The sequence below is a fragment of the Arvicola amphibius genome, chromosome 6 (assembly GCF_903992535.2).
Source record: "Arvicola amphibius chromosome 6, mArvAmp1.2, whole genome shotgun sequence".
NCBI classification, from domain to species: domain Eukaryota; kingdom Metazoa; phylum Chordata; class Mammalia; order Rodentia; family Cricetidae; genus Arvicola; species Arvicola amphibius.
Genome location: NC_052052.2, coordinates 69,827,988 through 69,847,815, shown reverse-complemented (window position 1 = coordinate 69,847,815; position 19,828 = coordinate 69,827,988). Strand labels below are relative to the sequence as shown.

The 19,828-nt window shown below is 36.4% G+C and overlaps 1 protein-coding gene across 23 annotated transcripts in view; it reads right to left on the bottom strand.

The window, feature by feature from the left end:
- Ptprd (protein tyrosine phosphatase receptor type D) overlaps positions 1 to 19,828 on the bottom strand; it is a 481,801-nt gene that overhangs the window by 111,229 nt on the left and 350,744 nt on the right. For all 23 annotated transcript variants that reach the window (XM_038332350.1, XM_038332356.1, XM_038332352.1 and 20 more), the window contains 2 exons: positions 15,333 to 15,542; positions 8,455 to 8,615 (listed from right to left, as the gene is read on the bottom strand). In XM_038332350.1, the coding sequence (XP_038188278.1) occupies positions 8,455 to 8,615; positions 15,333 to 15,542 (371 nt within the window). The remainder of the gene's footprint in view (positions 1 to 8,454; positions 8,616 to 15,332; positions 15,543 to 19,828) is intronic.

Below are 19,828 nucleotides of genomic sequence, written 5' to 3'. Positions count from 1 at the left end.
TTTATTCATCCATTTTCTTCCAAATACAAATAATTTCTTTTAAAACCCCATGTAGCAAATGGAAGCATTTTTCAGATTGCCCTTTTCCAAATATTAACACCAGCAGTCTCCATGCTATAGCCAAAGTTGTAGCATCTCATCCTTGCTCAAATCAAAAATTCTTCTTTTGGTAAAGGTGCTTCAATATGCGTAGTTTCCCCTGTATACTTCTATGACCATGGTATAGATGCCTAGGTTCTCCTGTATAATTCTATGACTGTGGTATAGATGACTAGGTTCTCCTGTATGCTTCTATGACCGTGGTATAGATACCTAGATTCTCCTGTATACTTCTATGACTTGGTATAGATTAGTAAGGTTCTCCTGTATACTTCTCCTGTGACCGTGGTATAGATGCCCAGATTCTCCTGCATACTTCTATGACCGTGGTATAGATGCCTAGGTTCTCCTGTATACTTCTGTGACTGTGGTACAGATGACTAGGTTCTCCTGTATTTTTCTATGACTGTGGTTTATATAGATGCCTAGGTTCTCCTGTATACGTCTATGACCGTGGTATAGAGGACTAGGTTCTCCTGTAAACTTCTATGACCGTGGTATAGATGCCTAGGTTCTCCTGTATACTTCCCTTGTGACCATGGTATAGACAACTATCAAGCATTGCTCCTGTTGTATTCTCTCATTTAATGCTATACAGGTCAGCCAGAAAAGTCTTTTCATCTCTCCTCATCTATACAAAATAGAAATAACCAGGGGATGAAAGGAAGCCTGGAATAAAGATGATGTGCATTTGACTTATTCAAGTGCAATGCTTTGGTGAAATATCCTGGAGGCAATGAATTTTCTTGGGTGGGTCCTATCAGGCACTTGTCCTTTAAGTACCTTGGATTAACCTATCTCAGGACTACATTTTCCTACATAAAGTTATCAGGGAGAGCCTTAGGATAGAAGGTACTGCCACACTGTCAATCTAAGGAAAGTGATGAATCTGAATTATGCCCAAAGTACTGGCATCTCTAGTTATAGGGAATAGAAACTGAAAATGAAAAGAAGAGGTGGAGGATTAGAAAGAGCAATGAGAAGATGACAGCAGCTTAGGTCCCATGTGAAAGGAAGGACACGATGGTCACTTTCAGGTAGCAGCCATGCAATGGGTATCAGTCTCACAACAATGAGGCACTAATTTTATCACTGAAGATGCAGCAATGCTAAATGGATGCAAAGGAGTTCAGCTAGCCAGATGATCTCCGGGGATACTCACAGCTGGCCTTTTCATGCCACAGCCCAGGGCTTTTCTCAGGCTTGGGTCTTTGCGGGTAAGCACAGGCACACTTCTTTACTGATGTGCCAGACCCAGTGGCTAAAGCCTGCATCTTTCTTCCTTTCCAAAGTGACCCCGCTGCTTTTTATTCCAGGACATGGAAAGTAGAATTAGCAATATCTGGGCAAGGAAACTGTCTCACTCTTGAGAGAATTACCAAGCAGCCTCCTTATCTTTCTTTTCCCAGAGGCCATGATGAGTGGCACTGGCTATGCTGAGGGAACATTCTATAATGAATCAATTTTTTTTATAGTAGGAAAGCTGGAAATTACACCAGCTGTCAGGACAGGAGCCTTAGAAAGATCATAATAAGGGATTGAAATTACTTACAAATAAAACATTCCATATAATTGCAATGCGTGATGGACTGAAAGGGGCTTCTGGACATCTAATAGCTAATCTTTCTTTTACTCTGTCTGCTCAAATGAGATGACCAGCAAGATCAAAGACTCTCTTAGCTTTGTTTGACGAAAACCAAAGGCATGATTGTAGCTGCCTATAACCTTACTACCAGTAGAAACATTATTTACTAGAATTGGAGTGTTTCAAACACACAAAGCATATCTGAGAAAGAATTAGAAGAAACATTATTGCCTATGATCAATAACCATTCTATGTAGTTTAGTTTTTTTAAAAAATTACTATTATAAAATATGAAGAGGATGGAATAGCCTACACCAGGCCTGGCATGAATCTGAGCCATAGACATTTCTGGTTAGATGTTACAAGCTTCCATAATTTCATTTTCAACTAGAAAACTATAGCAGTGGTCGGAAACACTCATATATTACCTATTGTGGTATTCCTATTACAGTTATCCTATTTTATTTTCAGTTTACTTTTTAACATGACAAGTGTGTACCATTTAGAGAAATTGTGCAAAGAGAACTGAAGATTGTGTGACATTCCACAGTGATCAAAACTGCTACCTTTATTTTCCTTTTACATAGCTCCCACTGAGGAAAGATGTCCGAGAAAACAGTTTGTCTAGAAGACTGTATTCCTGATCCTGAGACACGTTTTGAAAGCAACTCCTATAAAAACTCTACCGTTAATATTTGAAGAAGTGGATCAGATTTTATTCTTTCGCTGCCTCAAATTATGTTCTCAAATCTACCTAAATGTATATCTGCTAGAGGTCGTCTTCTCAGTTACTTCACCAATGAAAAAGGAGACTGATGTTTAAATTTTGGTCAGACTTTAACGTGAGCACATGGAGGAAGGATTATAAACTGTAAAGTGCCTGCATTGTTACAATGAAGCCTGAGGACAAGAAGTAGGTTACAAGTGCTGTGTATTTTAGCTGAAACAAAATAGCTTGTACTTTTCTGCTGGATTAATGGAAAGTCGTGATGTCCACTAACGGAGCCCCTCTCGCCTGACACTTCAGGGTTCACTGCCGGGAAACACAGGTTATATTGGAGACAGCAATGCAAACAATGATTCTCAGACTTAAGTGTGCACGAGAATCAGCTGTGCCGGCACTTTAGAATAGGCTGCTGTGTCAAACCTGGGGACTTTAGTCTTCTCGGGTGAGAATTAAGAATTTCTAATTCTGGAAAATTATCAGAGAAGAGCGATCCCAGCGTTGTTGACTCAGGTACCACTCACTAAAGGCCGCTGAATGCAGTGCTGGCAGATGACCTCTGAGATCCTTACTTTAGTTTAATTTTGATCAAGCATTTATATCAATAAATAGTGTGGATTTGCATATGCATGTTAAAAAGGAGAAAGCAATCTGGAATCATCATCAAATATATTTTAACTATTATTATTTCTGCTACTGGAAATCAGGTCTAGGTGACACAGGGATAATTTTGGGTTTGGTAAGAGTGTTCCCTAAGGGGTACAAACAAACAAAACAGAGGTCTACAGGACAACTCACATTTCCACCCTGCAGACACATTAACACACACATATACTCATTTACCCCTGAACATAGAACTCAGAGACTGGCTGTATTGCTTTCTAAATTTGGACTTAATGAAATACATTGTTTTATTCTGATAAAGGCAAAATATTTCCCTCATCATCATTTTAATATCCAAATTTTCACCTACGTATAGGCTCTGTCCAGCTTCCACTTGCTAGGTAGGATCTTTGATGCTAGCCCCCACCCTCACCTCATCAACACTTCAAGTCTACCTGTAGCTTAGTTTTTCTTTACTGAGCATGGAAGGGGTTTGGTCTCTATTCCTCACCTGTCAGGTTTACTGCTCCATTTAATGCAGCACAAAATAAATAAAGAAAGAAAAAAAAGGAAAAAAAGAAAGGCTTAGTGTTAGTTGGCCAATGGTAACAAGAGTAACCATGACAACCAAGTTTTTAAAAGTAGTGCTCACCAGCAGAGACACATAGCTCACACATAATAGTAAACAATAGTGCATCAAAATGTTTGCAGGCCTCTAATCATGAAGAGGATGGAGCCATGAGACCACAGCACTGAATAAAGAATGCAGGAGTTTCCCTGATGCATTTACCTTCACTTATTCCTTTATAAAAATGCTGTGAAAATTAATCAATACAGCAAGTATACGATGACCATGACATTCAATTTTTAAGATCTAACTCAGGAAAACAACTAGTGTTCTTAATGGAAATGCAACAGAATTTCATAACTATAAAGCCTTCAGCTAAGAAGTATGTCATTCTTTAGTGACATAGAATTCTGAAAATTGCATTGCATGGAGTAAAATTTTGAACACTGGAACATTACACCACAAAGAAATAAAGTAGCAGAAGTAATTTTCCAACACTTCTTGACAAGTAAGGCAATCATAAGTCTTTCTATAATAAAGGATTAAATACATTTTTAAGTATTGGAAAATTTAATACTTGTGATTATAAAACCAAAGTGCATGCCCGTTCTGTATAACTCGCCTAATTCACAGAAGCATTTTATCACTAGCCATTGAAAAGACAGACAATTATTCATGGGGGGTGCTACTTTCTATAAACACATCCTCCAGTCACTCATAGATGTTTCCCCTTATGATGATACATTGACTATTTAAATATGGAACTATTTTTCAGGGACATTTCTCCAGAAAGAATTAATCTGAAAAATACTCATTTGGAGGCAACACAGTGAGTAAAGTGTTTGTGTGGTAGACACACATAATATAGACTATGCAGTTCATCACTGTTCAAAAAAATCACATTTATCTCTATAAACACACACACACACATTGAAGGATGACAATGATATCACATTTATTTTATTTAGTTAATTTTGGTCTTCAATGTTAAGTGATTTACCTAGTGTCCTGAATTAAAAAAATAAAAACAAAACAAAAACAATTTTATGTACATGCTTCTCACTTCCTTTTACATCAATGAGTTTATTAGAGACTGGTGTGTAAGGCATTTCCTCTGTATGGAAGAGAAAGGCTGTTTGGACATTAATATGAAAGGATGGAGAGTTAACACTTCTACAGAATTACTTGATTTAGCCTATATATGCATTAATATTTGTTTAAATATCTACATTTGAAGGCTTGAAAAAGAGGTAAGTTTATATCATAGGTCAAGATGAAACTGATAGAAAATGACAGAATAAACAGTTGGAGGAAAGTAAATGTAATACTATCAGATACTTATAAAATCATGTGTTCAGTGTAGCTCTGTTCCCGGCACTCAGGAGACAAGGAGAAACAAAAGTCAAGACAAGGGGCAATATTAGAAATGCAACAAGTTCTCTCATCAGTCTCTAGAACTTCAAGGACATAGAAGGGGGACTTACGATAGCCTGAATAGAGGAGGAGAGGTAGAAACTCAGACATAAGAGAAGAGAAGAATGATCAAGGTAGGAGGAGTGGCAAGTAGTGAAGACTGGGACTCCGGGCCGGGGAGGCTGGTGGGTGGCAGAATATAATACTGACCCTGAGCTAGGTATGGACTTAGCTTTTTTCACAAGGTATAATGAATGTCTTCTATGATAGGCTTGATGATAATTTAGGAATTTGTGTAAGTTGATGTGCAAACAGGAGACTCTAGGATCAGCTGAAAAAGGTAAAATTAGTTGTGTCTCATCTCCCTCATGATATACACACAGGTATCTAAGGAGAAGGAAAGACATTTCTCTCTTCATGGGCTAAGCTGTCATATCCAAGGATATTATTTCTGCTTATAATATGCCTTGGCTTTTTCTAGTCTCATATTTTGCACTTTCTTTCCTACACCATGACATAGAAAAAGACACTTTCATGCATTTTGAATCTTTCCCATAAATGCATGTTAATATTTTATTTTAAAATGTTTGCTTTATAAATAGTGTTTAGGCTTTTTGCTTTATAAATAGTGTTTAGGCTTTATTAAAACTAATTATGGAACGCTACATATTAGCATGTGCAGAGTAGATGGATGTGGAAGACAAGAGTGGCCTGGTGAATGTTAATGATGAGAAGCTGGGTTTATACACCACAATTAGATACACACATATACATATAAAGTAGGAACAATATAAAGCCAGTCCTGTCATCTTTTTATGTTCCCAGATAATGGCATAGTATTATTAAAAAAATCACTTGTATAGTTCATTTATTTTCCTTGTAAATGATGAAGTTTGAGATGTTGACAAGACTCTCTAGACCTTCGGGCGCAGAAGCCAACCTTGACCACAAGGCTCCTGATTTATACCCCATTTTTTTCTAGGCCTTGCCAGCATCTGATTTCTAAATTCATATTGTTGAGTCATTGGATAAATAAATTATGAAAATCTTTTCAAAGAAATGAAAATAAATAATATTTGTAACACTATAAATCTACCAATTGTCTAATATTCTGAAAAGTCAGTAAATAGGTTTGGGCCATTTAAAAGCTTCAGAAATAGTTCTGTCACTTGTACCAGTGTATTATAGATATAAAAATGAGCAGAATAAAAGTCCAAATAACAGAGTGACATAAAATAGTCTCACATGTCCATATTAGTATAATTATTAAGGAAAAAGTCTCAAAGCCTCAAGTTGCAGGGTAAAATTCAGTTATTAATATGGAAAGCCATCAAAAGCTACTGACTGTTTCACACAAGGAATCATTCTGGAAGCATGTGTATCTGGTAAAGGCAATGACCAAATCAATGTGACCCAATTCTGTTTTATGTGATTAACATCTCTAAGCCTTATTTACATAAGGAAATAAAATATTAATATTTTCTTAATTATAGTAATGCCAATAATGATACTTTCAATTTTGAGTCATGATCAATGGTCTATGTATAACCTGAAAGGCACCTAAAAGAGAGTGAAGTGCATATTACATAATTAACTTTGTTCAGAATCCAAGCTATAAAAGACACCATTCATTGAGTACAGATTTCCTCTTGAACTGCTTCATAATAATCAAGAAGGACATTGTTGGGTCTACTTAAATTTCAAGTCAGGGACATTTTTTAGTGCTGAAGCAAGCATTTCTATTTCAGAAATGCTCCGTGGCCTTCAGATGGTTAGCTAAATATACTTAGCATTCGAGGATGTATGCATTTTCCGACAATCACATTAGACGAGGCTACATGTGCACACACGAAAATTCAACTCTTAACAGAGTCATGAAACCTTTAAATAAGATGTTTCCTCTTGCAGGATTAGGGAAAACAATAAATTAGCTGATTCTCTTTAAGCACATGTAGATAAATCAAGGGAAATGTAATTGTAGTTTTAAAAAATTATCAAGGTTATAGTTATTAATTTCACACATTTACATAATTAACTTATAAACACAATAGGATTAATTACTAATTAGTATATGATAAAACATGAACTGAAAATGAGGTATGCATTCTGCATATTTTGAATATCAGAAGTGCTACGTGACATGGACTAGAATGGGACCTGGGAATAGGTACTTTCTTTCTGGCTAGATTGCAGTATAGGCTGTGACCATTTGAATGGTTATATTATAGATAACAATGAGAAATATAATTTGGATTTTTTTTAAAAATCCACCCTTTCTCTTCAGTTACTACTTGTAGCCACATATATAAAAGGCACCAACTCCTGTCTTGGCTCACATAGGATCCATGAGTGACCTGCAGCATGTGGGCAATGCCTTTCTTCTACTTTTATGTCTTATATAGAAGAGAGGTGAGAAAATATATCCACTTTCGTTAACATGCATACCAGTAAGATAAAGACTACAGTAGGGAGATGGAAAACATCCCCTAAGAGAAGACTTTGCCATTGATCACGAGTGCTGTGCTATATTATAGCTTGAGCAATTGTATGATGGCAGTGATCTGAAGGAAAAAAGGGACTGAAGGGAGAACTAAGGATGTTTATCTCCTTCTTTCTAACTCCAAGATAGATTAGGCAATTTAATGGATCACGATTATTGACTTTGCTTTGTCTTTTATCATTTCAACTTTCTCTCTGTATTGGATTAAATAGAAGAGACCCTTATAGAAGACAGTTCTTCAGAGAGGATCAGAGAACATGAAGAAAAACAAAACAAAACAAAAAAAAACAAAACAAAAAAACCAAAGCAAGCCTATTCTATGAACATAAGAACAAAGGAATAATGGTAGAAATGACAAAATACTAATCAGGCCACTTTAGAGATGTATAATGACTACAGTTAGCATTTTTCATTAGAAGACAGAATTTTCTGATCACCCTTTATTGAATAAGCATGCAAATTTAATATTGAATATTTAGAAGATGCAGAAAAACTAAGAGGGAATTCATGATTTATCTTTTTTCTTTTAAAAAATCCTTAATCATTTAGTTTTATTTGCTAAACCCTCAAAAACGGCAATATTTTAGCACTTTTGCACAACAGATTTATGAAATAAATAGAAATGAGTAAACATGTGTTTCAAAATAATCATCTAAAAGTCAAATTGAAGCTTGCATAAAATGAGCTCTTTGGGGTACACCAATATCTTGCTATTATAAAATTAAAATGCATCATAGAATATGGAGACTGGAAGAGTGCATTCTGTACAGTAAAAGACCATGACACAAGCTCTGTTGTCCCAGCTTGCTCTAGGCATGACAAAAACATGTTTTCCAATATTAGTTACTGGACAGTCTTCAAATACATCATAAAAAAATCTCCCACACAATCACAGAAATTGATTTATTCTTCTAAATCTAAGTTATCCTCAAAGTCACTATTAAAATATAGAGCAGACTTACCTTTTATAAAGAAGAATAGCAATCACAATACAGATGATAAAGACCACAGCAAGGACAGGACCTACGACCCATATCAAGCCTTCCTCTTCATCTGTGATTGGCTGAGGATCCAGATCCATTGACACAACAGGGTCGGAATATGGGCTGGTTGCATACATTTTCTAAGGATAAACAGAGTCCATTAGTTAGAAACTAATGTCTTTCTAAAGGGTATTTTTGCACTAGAATGAAAGGAAAACTTATGATATAATGTACTTGATGACCTATTTTGAAAACACATTAAGCAAATACTGTATGAGTTTAAAAAGGAAAACAAAATAGGGAAGTATGAGAGGAAGAAGGATATTTTACAATGCTGGAAATGAGCGAGATATAACAAAATCATTTTGAATGGTGTAACTTCAAAGGTACCTTTATCATGGAATATATATATATATATATATATATATATATATATATATATATATTCTCATGAAGTCCAAAATACCATTAATTATCAAATCTGGACTTACAATGTTCCCTTCAAGAGTCATAGTCTATCTGACAAATTCCCAATGACAGGCATGAGAAGCTTTCTTTTGAGCTATTGGTTAGGGTTATCCAAAGGATTCCCCAGACAGGCTATTTCTCTTTCCTTTGGTTGCCTCCTAGAAGTCAAAGCAAGTTCCTGTTGCTAAAGATGCTAAGCACTTCAGACATAGGACTCAGGTGACCTGAGCTGAATCTGACCTGAAAGCCTCCTCCCTGAAGACTAGTATTCACAGTACCAAAAGGAGCCACACAAGCTAAAGGAGGGAAACAATCAATAGTATTGCTACCCAGCCATGATGCCTATGAACTATACCAACAACTAAGATGGCTTGATAACTCCAAGGGTGCAGTAGTGGCATAGATGCTTGGTGGCAATCAACATCACTCCAATTGGACTAAAGGTCCACTCACCAAGAGAGACACCACACCTGGTACTGAAAACATGGCCAACTGTCTGCAGCTAGTGAAATCATAGATCTTGAAGGAGAATCTATAACAGTCACTGTATGAAATCAGCATGATCCCTACCTACACTCTAAACATTTATCTTAATATCTGCAGTTAAGTATAGTTCATATTCCTCATCAAAGGAAACTTCTCTTTACAACAAGAAGAGAAACATCATTGCAGGAAACTACAACTGAGCAAAATGCAGAGTCGTGGAGATCAGTTTCAATTGATGTATCTACAGCACCAAGCCTGCACCTAAAGCAACGGGGGTCACTGTGGACGAAGGAACAGAAGGATAATAGTGTAAGAGCTGGAGGAACAGGAAGTATACTGTGAGACTGTGTCTCCTAGAAATGTCAGGAACACAACACTCATGAAATTCTACCAAAATGGCTGCCTAAAAACAAGGATACCAACAGACATGGTAATTTAAAAAAGAAAAGAAAATCTCATAAGCCTTCTACTCTACACAAAGAACTAAAGGTAACTATGGAAGGCTGAGAGATGAGGAATAGTCTTCTCTAGGGAACAGCTCACCAATTGGTTATCCAATACCAAATGGTCTTTCCTAACAACATGTACATACAAGTAACATTATACTAGCTGAGCAGGTTGTAGTTATATATTTTTAGGCACACACACACACACACACCATTAAAGAAAAATAGGTTATGAATTTGAGAGCAAGGGAAGTACATACAGGGCTGAAAGGAAGAGAAAAAATAATGTATTAATGTCAAAATGAAGAACTATCTTTTAAAAAGAAGCAACATTCAATAACCATTTGCATTACGGTAATATATTAATTACTATGTGAAAATAAAGAGGTTAGAATAGAGTATTCCTAATCCAAAACAGGTAGTCCAAATGCTTTGAAATCCAAAAGGGTGTGATTTTAGAATATTTTTCAGAGTTTATGGGTTCAGCCTGCTAAAATCTAACTCAACAATCCAGTGAGCAAGCAGCAACTCTGAAGTCAGAAACACTGTTCCAAGATCTTGGACATGAGATTATCCATGTCATGAAGTTACAGAAATCAGCACTGGCAAACATTTTCATAGGAAAACAAATCATTATTTAGTGCAATGTTAGAGTACACCAGCATTTATCTGTACTCTCCATTTCTAGGGTACTTAAGTCTGTAGTTACAAAAGAGAGTGCCAATTAGAAATCAAGATGTATGGAACTGATGGTGCAGTAGCTTTGTGAAGCAGAATTATTAGAACTTGAGGGATTTGGTAGCTTCTATTTAACTTTATGACAGCTACCAATTAGGACTTCATATGCTTGTTTCCAAAAGGAAATTGATAGCTTATCTTCAAAGCACAGTTACTCAATAAAGAACATGCTTTTTTTCCCCTGTAATCTCCTATTTCACTCCACTTTGTCCCATTGCAAATGAAGCATTTTTGCATGCTGTGGTGGCACATGCCTTTAATCTCACCACATGAGAGGCTGAGGCAAGTGGATTTCTTTGAGTTTGAGACCAGGACAGCCAAGGCAGTTACACAGAGAAACCCTGTCTCTGTAAATCAAAACAACAACAACAAAAAGAAAACCAAAAACACTCATACACTAAAATAAGATAAAGCATTTTTTTGACTCCATCACGTTTAAGTTCTGTGTTTTACTCCACAAGTCAGTCCAGACCCACTGGCTTCATGTGTCTTCTTCCATTAACTCATCCGTTAGCGGCACTTGGGAGCCTTAGCACTATTATAGCATTTACTAAATCTAATTGTCTTTCTTCAGTCCTTAGGTTTTTAGTATCTTTTCCGACCTGCCCCTGTTGAGCAACACTTCCTAAGTCCCTTCCTGGCTTTCTTAATTCTGTACTTCATTAGCTCCTTCCTACTGGTTTTAACTATTTGAACAAGAGAGTTCCACTTTCAATTGCCTGAACATTCAGGTTCAAATGAAGAGCTTCCCTTCTGACCAGTTATAGCTTTGTCTTGATCCCTTTACTTTTTTTGATCTTCTTTACTCTTTCATGTGAAGAGACACTACAGGTTTGACTCCTCCGTAACCCGAGGTTAAACTGCTGGTGTCATAGATACCATTTGTTCATTAAAAACCCCTTAGTGAGCTCCTGTACATAGCCAGAGTTCCTGCATTTTATTGATTACAGCTGCTACTGGAGTTACCATCCTAACTTGCCTTCGAGGGCGTTTGTCGTATGAAATCTGTCTGTGAAACCTGGGTACCTCACCGTGGTTATCTGGAGCCTTAGCACTTTTGTTTTAAACCTTCTTATCATATTTAAAACATTCTATCACAGTGAGCTTTCGTTGTTGCTTCCTAAATGTTCCATCCTTACTAATTAACATATTCACAAGCTCTATAACACTTAGCTCTAAAAATGCAGCTCCTTTCCAAGGACTCACTTAAACACTGCCTTGTTTACTGGTGGAATTCAGTCCTAAAATAACACTGGATTCAAACATAACAATTTCATCTAGAACACTGGATACAAACATAACAATTTCATCTAGTCATTCATTTCCTGTTGATGGCATGAATGAGATTCGGTTTTGAAAGATGTGGACGAACAGTTGATCTTCTCTGATGAAACTATACTCCTGGGAGGTTTGGGATTTATATGCTGTTTATGTTTATTTGTTTAGAGTGGCTAGCATAATAATTGTATTTAGAAAGTTCTCAACAAATTTTTTTGGAAAAAAATACAACAACAACAACAAAAAAAAAACCTCATCTTTTCAAGTGGCTGAGAATGCCAAGACAAAATTGGATATACTTGTTCAAGATCAGCAAATATAGTTAAGTTTTTTAATTTCCATTTTCCAAAGACTTACCTTAAGGCACATAGTCTAAATTTAGAACAAGCTCAAAAGACAAGCAAAGATCATGCTGCCCTGCATATTTGAATTTTGCTATGGCTTTCTATTTTCTTTACTTCCCAGGACAGAGGTTTAAAGACTTTCAAGTTTTTCTATGAATCAAACATGAAAATTCAGTATATTTTTGAAAATTTCTGAGATATAACTTTAAAGCAAGAGAGAGAGAGGAAGAGGTATAGGAAGTACTGGAGCATGGATGGATAGATATGATTGATGTAGATAACATATATTACATAATGATTTACATAAAAAACTGAATATTGGGCTTATATACCAAGGAAAAATAATTCTTCATATGTTTGGTTTCTTTGAATTCCTTCCATTTTGTAGGCTAATCTCAAGTTGATAGAAGTGAACAAACCAGATGATTTGAAATTCTTTACCAAATGGAGATAATAATCAAAATGGGCGATCAAAATGGAAATTTAAAGAAAGGGCTTTCCAGAGCACATGAATTTCTAACTTAAGTCAGGAAAGACATGTATGTAAAAAGGAAAAGAAAGAACAGGCACAAAATGATACCAGCCTCATGGAAAGTAGAATTTGCTTAGAGGGAAAAAATAATAAAAGAGATTAAACATTATATCATTCAAAACCAGTTGTGATACTCCAAATGGGACACAACAAATTAGCAAAAAGCTGTGTGTTAAGGGAGGTTAAAAAATAGAAAAAAAAAAAAGGTTTTGTTTCTGAAAACTGCAAAGCAACCAATGGAATGATTATAGTTATTATTACTAATCTGCAATGAGATCTGAAGCTTCCAAAAGTCGCCTATCACTGAAATATGGATACAGTTATTGGCTATGAAGCACACTCTGACCTAATCACACATGTCATGTAGGTAAAACATTGTTTATTTTGAGAGGATTGTCAAAACATGCAACAGAAATAATTGGGACAAAGAACTTGTGGCTAGAGAGGCCTCAGGTTCTAGGGGAGAACTTACTACTACAGCTCTACTAAATGAACACAGCGTTAAATTGACTCCTAACGAATGAATCATCATTTCATTCATCTATTAGTGCATCTCTCAACTTCATCAGAGAAACTTCTTTTTCTAGTAGGAGGTGATTAACGTAGAGATCCATAACATATCATGCATGCTGATAACATATCAGCAAGAGACTATAGAGTAACAGTGACCAGCTCTAGATGGGCCATCTATATAAATTATATGCCCTCCTCTCAAGGCTCAGAGATTATCAGGAAAAACAGAGTGTAAAGACTGAAAGAGTCAGAGGCAGTGGATGAGTACAAGGAAAGAGTGTTTTCTGGATGCAAGAACTCAGCAGCGCAAGACCTGCAGAGCATCAAACAGGATAAAAATCCCAGTATGGTAGTGCTGGGTGGGTAATCAAATCCCACCTCTAGATGGGGCATTCTTAGACAAGGGAGAGTCTGCAGGAAAGCTGAACATGAGAGCTCCCCATGCTCCAGTAGATAGTCCTGTACAGCTAGCTCTATATGGACTTACTTGAAAAAATAAAAACCAAAACCCTTAAACAAACCAAATTCAAAACATGAAGTTGGAAATAAAAAGTGATGGGGGAATAGGAAAGAAATTTAAGGTTAGGGAATACAGAGGGTTTAATTAAAATGCATTATATGCATGCATGGTAACATCAAACAAAAGAAAAATGTTGGGAAAAAGGGGGGAATCAAGAAAAATTTGAAAATTTTTAATTACTTCTAGCATTTATAAGATAGTGGGATGAAAGAATAAGGGAGAGACAAAATATATCAATGATGAGACATCTAGACATTAGTAAGAATACTTGGGAGACATCAGAATCCACAGTTCCCAAGGAAGGCACCATTACCAGTCTGCAGGATTGGGTGATATGCCTTTGCTGAATTCTGTGATTTCCTAAGCATTTTAAGTACACCTTCTGAAACATTCCTAGAACTATATGATGAGTTTTCCTCTTAAGTGTCTGTCTATTTTATCTTTAGTGAAAAAAAATCATTCCTACTATTCCACTCCCCTGATATTTTACCTTGAAACCATCAACTAAATCCAGAGAGCATCATGATGTATTGAAACGCCATGAAAACCATGAAATGACATTTAGACATAGTGGTAAATGAGGCTGCCTTTGTCCTCTGATTTTCCATGGGAGAACATGCCTAGCCATTGGAAGGCAGTACCTTCTGTACAAGAGAACACAGTCCTGATACATGGACCTTTCATAAACTGTGAACTTCTTAACTAAAGAGTACAACTCAACTCAGCTGCCAAACATGCCAGACGTTAAGTGTTGCTTAGGACACAGGAATATATCTGTTAAATATTAAAGCAAACTGCCACGTTAAACAGCTACCTTCCTTCCAGTCTACTGTTTCTCCCCATTTTTCTTTTCATTTTGTAAAAGCCCTCAAAGCAACTGAAGCATAAAATGACACAGAAGTAAGATGAATTACATAAAACAAGACAACTCATTATTTAGAGTACCTTAGGGATTCTCACTCTCATTGAATTATTGTGTAACTTTCTTGGCTTTTTGCTGATAAAGTCACTCATACATTCCTATAGTTGAAGAAGCTGCTTGTACTCACCTCTTCTTGGAAACACTGTCTGGTAAATCTAGATAAAGGCACTATATACTCACAGTTACAGGAGAATAAATTAAATAACTGTTCTTGTCCACATTTTTCAACGTGCAATTTGAATGAGGGAGCCTTTTCTTTCCTAACAAACTCATAGGTTAACATCCCCTGGATGTTTTTCTTAAAGTAAATCATTTTCAACAAAATAAAGAGAGAAACCCTTAGTGTTAATGGAGGGAATGCTACGCTGTGTGCTGCAGACCTCCATCCATTTGGTGCTTCACATCTGCCTGAAATTTCTGTCATCTGAACCTCCAACTAGTTTGCAAGGTAGGGTCCTGCATAAAACTCAGTAATGCTTGAAGGACAGCAGCCCAATGTTACCTTAATATGCCAGCTTGTGAGAATTATTTGGAATGCATCTCGAAATAAACATGCACAGTGGTGAAAATGAACAAGTGGGGGAAACAGAAGCCATCATAATTAACTTACAGACTCTGCATGGTCCATCACTGCTAACACAAAGAAAACATATTCTTGTCCACTTTGCAGTTGCTTGTTTGTAAATCCACCATAATGTTTGTCATCCCCCAGGGTGAACTCAGTGGGAAGGACATCAAAGTGAGCAGCAATATATGGCTTTAATTCAACTTCTCTCCCATAACGGATGCTTCTGCGTTTCCTAGATATCTCCTTAAGCAGCTTAAGGAAAAAGTGACAAACAGAAAAAAAAGAAACATAAACAACCAACTTATTGATGTCTTAGAGGAGAAATTAGTCCGGGACTAGGAAGGACCTGGCCCAGTCTGTTCACCTTTTCTGCAGCAAGTCAGCATCACTGACTCTCAGCTTTGGTTTTCAATCCCTTGCTTCCTGTTAGTTAAGAAGCCAAAGTGATTTGCAAGAGCCAGACGTCAAAACACAGGGCATTAGACCTTCAGTGGAAGCTCATATAATTTCCTACACTAACGAAATTCTTTAAAAGGCCAATAGTACATCATAACCTGTTCAAGGAAGAAGGACAGCCTGATGCACAAAAGCCTGGTCTCATGGGAGATACATGAAACCATTAGTCAAAGCCATTTACATGCTAATTATTATGGTTTCATAAAAGATGCCACCATTTTACGAATGGGATAATTTATATGATGAAAATTCTCCAAAGTTATCAGACTTGGAGTATAATGAATAACTTTGATTTATGTATTCGAAGAACTCATTGTCACTCATTCCTGTGCCTGGCTCTGCTTACATTTTCACTATCCAGTTTGAAAGATACTCTTGACATTTTTCCATCGAGTCAACTTTGCCTATAATACAGCTCTGATGAGTAAGGATTTCGACTGGTGACATGGTCAGTAGGGTGAATAAGAATAAATTTCAATATCGTGAAGGAAAGAAAACATAGATTCACACACACATACATATACATAAACACACACACACACACACACACACACTTGTATTTCTAAAGAAAAAGAAAACCTAAAATTAATGTTTTAGTAATTTTTTGACTTTCCTTGGGAGGAAATCTCATTAATGATATGACAATTGATTTGAAAACAATGTAATGTTATCTCTGTCTTCTCCTGTCACATATTATTTTATAGAATCTAGCTAGGAAGAAGCCTTTAGCAGTCTTGAATGCCTCTGGAAGCAAGTGATCAATTTTTAGTGGCTTTTTAGACAAAACTTTTATTTTGTTTTAATGTCTGTGGAGAAAGGGCGTGTGTCTGAGTATGAACTAGGAAAAGCCTAAGTACCTGAGAGCAAACATCAAATTTATCTTGGTAAACAAAAGTTAAAGGGCTTAGGCAGATATGGCAGCAAAACTATTATGCTTAGTTTTTATGCTGGAAAGGAAACAGTAAAGCCAAATTGGTGAGATATACTTTGTACAAAGAGATGCTGACGGAAGATGGAGTAATAGATGATTCAGCCATCAAGGGGCCCAGCTTCTCTTTCCGTCGACCTAGGTTTGATTTCCAGAAGGCAAATGGTGGCTCACAACCATTTATAGCTTTAGCTGCACAGGATGTAAGGCTCTCTTTTAGCCTCTGTGGTGCCGGTATGCATATGGTGAATATGGGAAGACACTCACATAAATCAAATTTTTCAAAAACTGGCAAGAAATATTGTTATAATCAAGGCAGAAATTGAAAGGAAATAGTTACTGGCCTTTTCCAGACGCAAATGCTTCTGTCAGCAACCACAGGCAGTATAGTCTGTTTTACACTGAGAGCCACAAATGTACCCAGCTGACTCAAAATCTAATAATGTGGAAGAAAGCCCTCTGGCTAAGGAATAATTTGTTCCTATGACCTGTATCAATAATATTTAATTTATCTTGCTCTACAAAAATGTCTGTGAAATTTAAGCTTATTGCTACAACTAAAATTATATGCGATAAAAGGCATTTATAGAGGAGCAGCCAATTAGACATGATCTGTTTGGCAAATCTGGATCTAAATTCCATGTATTCATGAAGGTGGGCCACTAACGTGTGCTCCAACTTCCAGGATAAAAGAACAGGAATTTACCTAACAATTCTGTTGCCAAACATAGGTTTCTTTATAACGATGATGATGGCCATTAGGTAACACTCACTGGGTACCAGACACTATTTCAAGAAGTGTAGATGAACTCAGTTTATTCGCTCCCCACAATAATCATGTAAAATAGATCACAATCATCTCCAAATCTAAATGAGCAAATTAGAGCATGGTAAAAACATTCAGGGTATGACTATAGGGTGTGGGAGGTCCTTTTGTCTACATGTTGTTTTTATTGGTTAATGAATAAAGAAACTGCCTTGGCCTGTTAATAGGGCAGATTTAGGTAGGTGGGGAAACTGGATTGAATGCTCAGAGAAGGAAGTAGGAGAGAGAGCCACCATGGAGCCACTGGAGATAGATGTGCTGAAACTTTACTGGTAGGCCACGACCTCATGGTGATATACAGGTTAATGGAGATGGGTTAAATTAAGATATAGGAATTAGCCAATAAAACGCTAGAACTAATGGACCAAGCAGTGATTTAAATAATATGGTTTCTGTGTAATTATTTCGGTTCTGGGCAGTCGGAACAAACAAGCAACTCCTTGCAACAAATATACGTCATGGGTGACAAAAAATTAAACCAGCCACAGGAGAGACACATACGAGAGCTATTCCCCCTAATTTTTATATAACCTAATTTTTGCACAAAATCAAGAAATCTAATGCCATGTGTAATCACCGATGATTTGAATCATTTTTACTCAGCATGTATGTAATCTTTGTGTGTCTGTTTTTATTAACATGGATGAATATGATCTTTCTATTTTCTCAAGTTTCTTAACATGAAGTTCTTATGCCAAATGTTTAATGTAATATTACACTCGAAATGAGACTACACAGGTTATTGCCAGTGTGCAGTAAATGGTAGTCTATATAACTCTTGTGGAGAGTACACTGTAAATGTGCTGAGAAGTCTTTTGAAGTTGGCCAATCAAAAACATTTACCATCAGTTGTTTATGTGACTGCATTCCTGCCTCTACTTCACTGATCAAACCCGATCTTGCTTCCATTCACATTTCAGATATAGGCAGCTGTCATAATTTATCAACATCATCCCCATGATTACCACTTGGTAGGGTTTATTTAGAAAATATAAAGCAAGTGCCTTGGGATTAAATATTAGAACATTTTCACGTTTTTTTTTAGGTCCAGAGAAGTCATTCACTGAAGTTTAATCTGGAATAGGATTCTTCCCATTTTATACTTTAAGTGGACCAAGTGAGTTTAAATGAGACCAAAGTTAGCCAAGAGGCTGGAATTATAGCCACAAATGACCTCATTGCTTTATGACAAGGTTTTGAAGTACAGTGCAATGAAAAGCTTTCACACATTACATCATTTGCCCTGAAATAAATACAACTAACATTTGGGAGTCATTGGGCCCAAAATTCATTGCCACTATCAAGGCCTGGTCTGCTCAGTTTGACCTTGAGAACAAGAATTCCAGGCTATGAATTTATCATTCAGATAATAACCCAGACCCAAAAAAAAATAAATGAACTCAGAATATAATTTAGAGAGTAACTTGCTTAAGGAAACTTTTTTAGTCTTGTGTGGGTCTATATGCGAGGCATACTTGTGGAAATTCCCTTAGGCCACTGTTCTACTTGATGTATTTCCAACAATGTGAATTATAGGCTTTACTGAAAAAGTACTTAGTCAAATACATTTAAGAGCAGAACTCTGCTTTGTCAAACCTAGCACTACCAAGTTCAAATTAAAATTATTAAAAGGCTTTGGTCATTCATACTAGGCTTAAAATAAGTCCTGTCAGGAGGGGTCTGAAACAGGATGAGCAGTCAGAAAGTGAGGCCATAGCCTTCCTTCATTTGTTCCCCTCCACAACAGTTACAAAATGTATTGGACATAATTCCAGAAGTTATACCAAGGGCTTTACTTCTTTATCAGAAATAATTTTCATTTTCCAGTCAATGCATATCTTATTTCTTCCACCATTAATTCCGCAATGTGGTCTCAATTATATCAGTAAGAAAAGTGGGAAACAACCCATCCTGACCCAAAAGTTTTGAATTAATAAAATGTTCTTTATCAAGCTATTATACAGATTAATGCACCACAACTCAAAGGATGATTAAAATGACCCTTTGTTATGGGAATCAGCAGCACAGACCTGTGGAATTTAATTGCAAGAAAGTTCAATGTCACATAGCCCTATATTTTAATCCATTAGAATGTCTGTGCATTCTAGAGGTTAAAACCTGGCTGTAAAGGAGAATAATTTTCCATTCCTTCCTATCAAATAGCTTCACTTCTAAGAAAAAGCTTATTACTGAAAGCATTTGATGTCCTCTTGCCTTGGTTGGGTTCCAGTGCTTTGAAAATTCATTTTTCCTAAGTAGAAATATTTATAGATTCCACAACTTATCATTGCATTTAAAAATCCAATTTCCACAAGAATTTGCTAATGA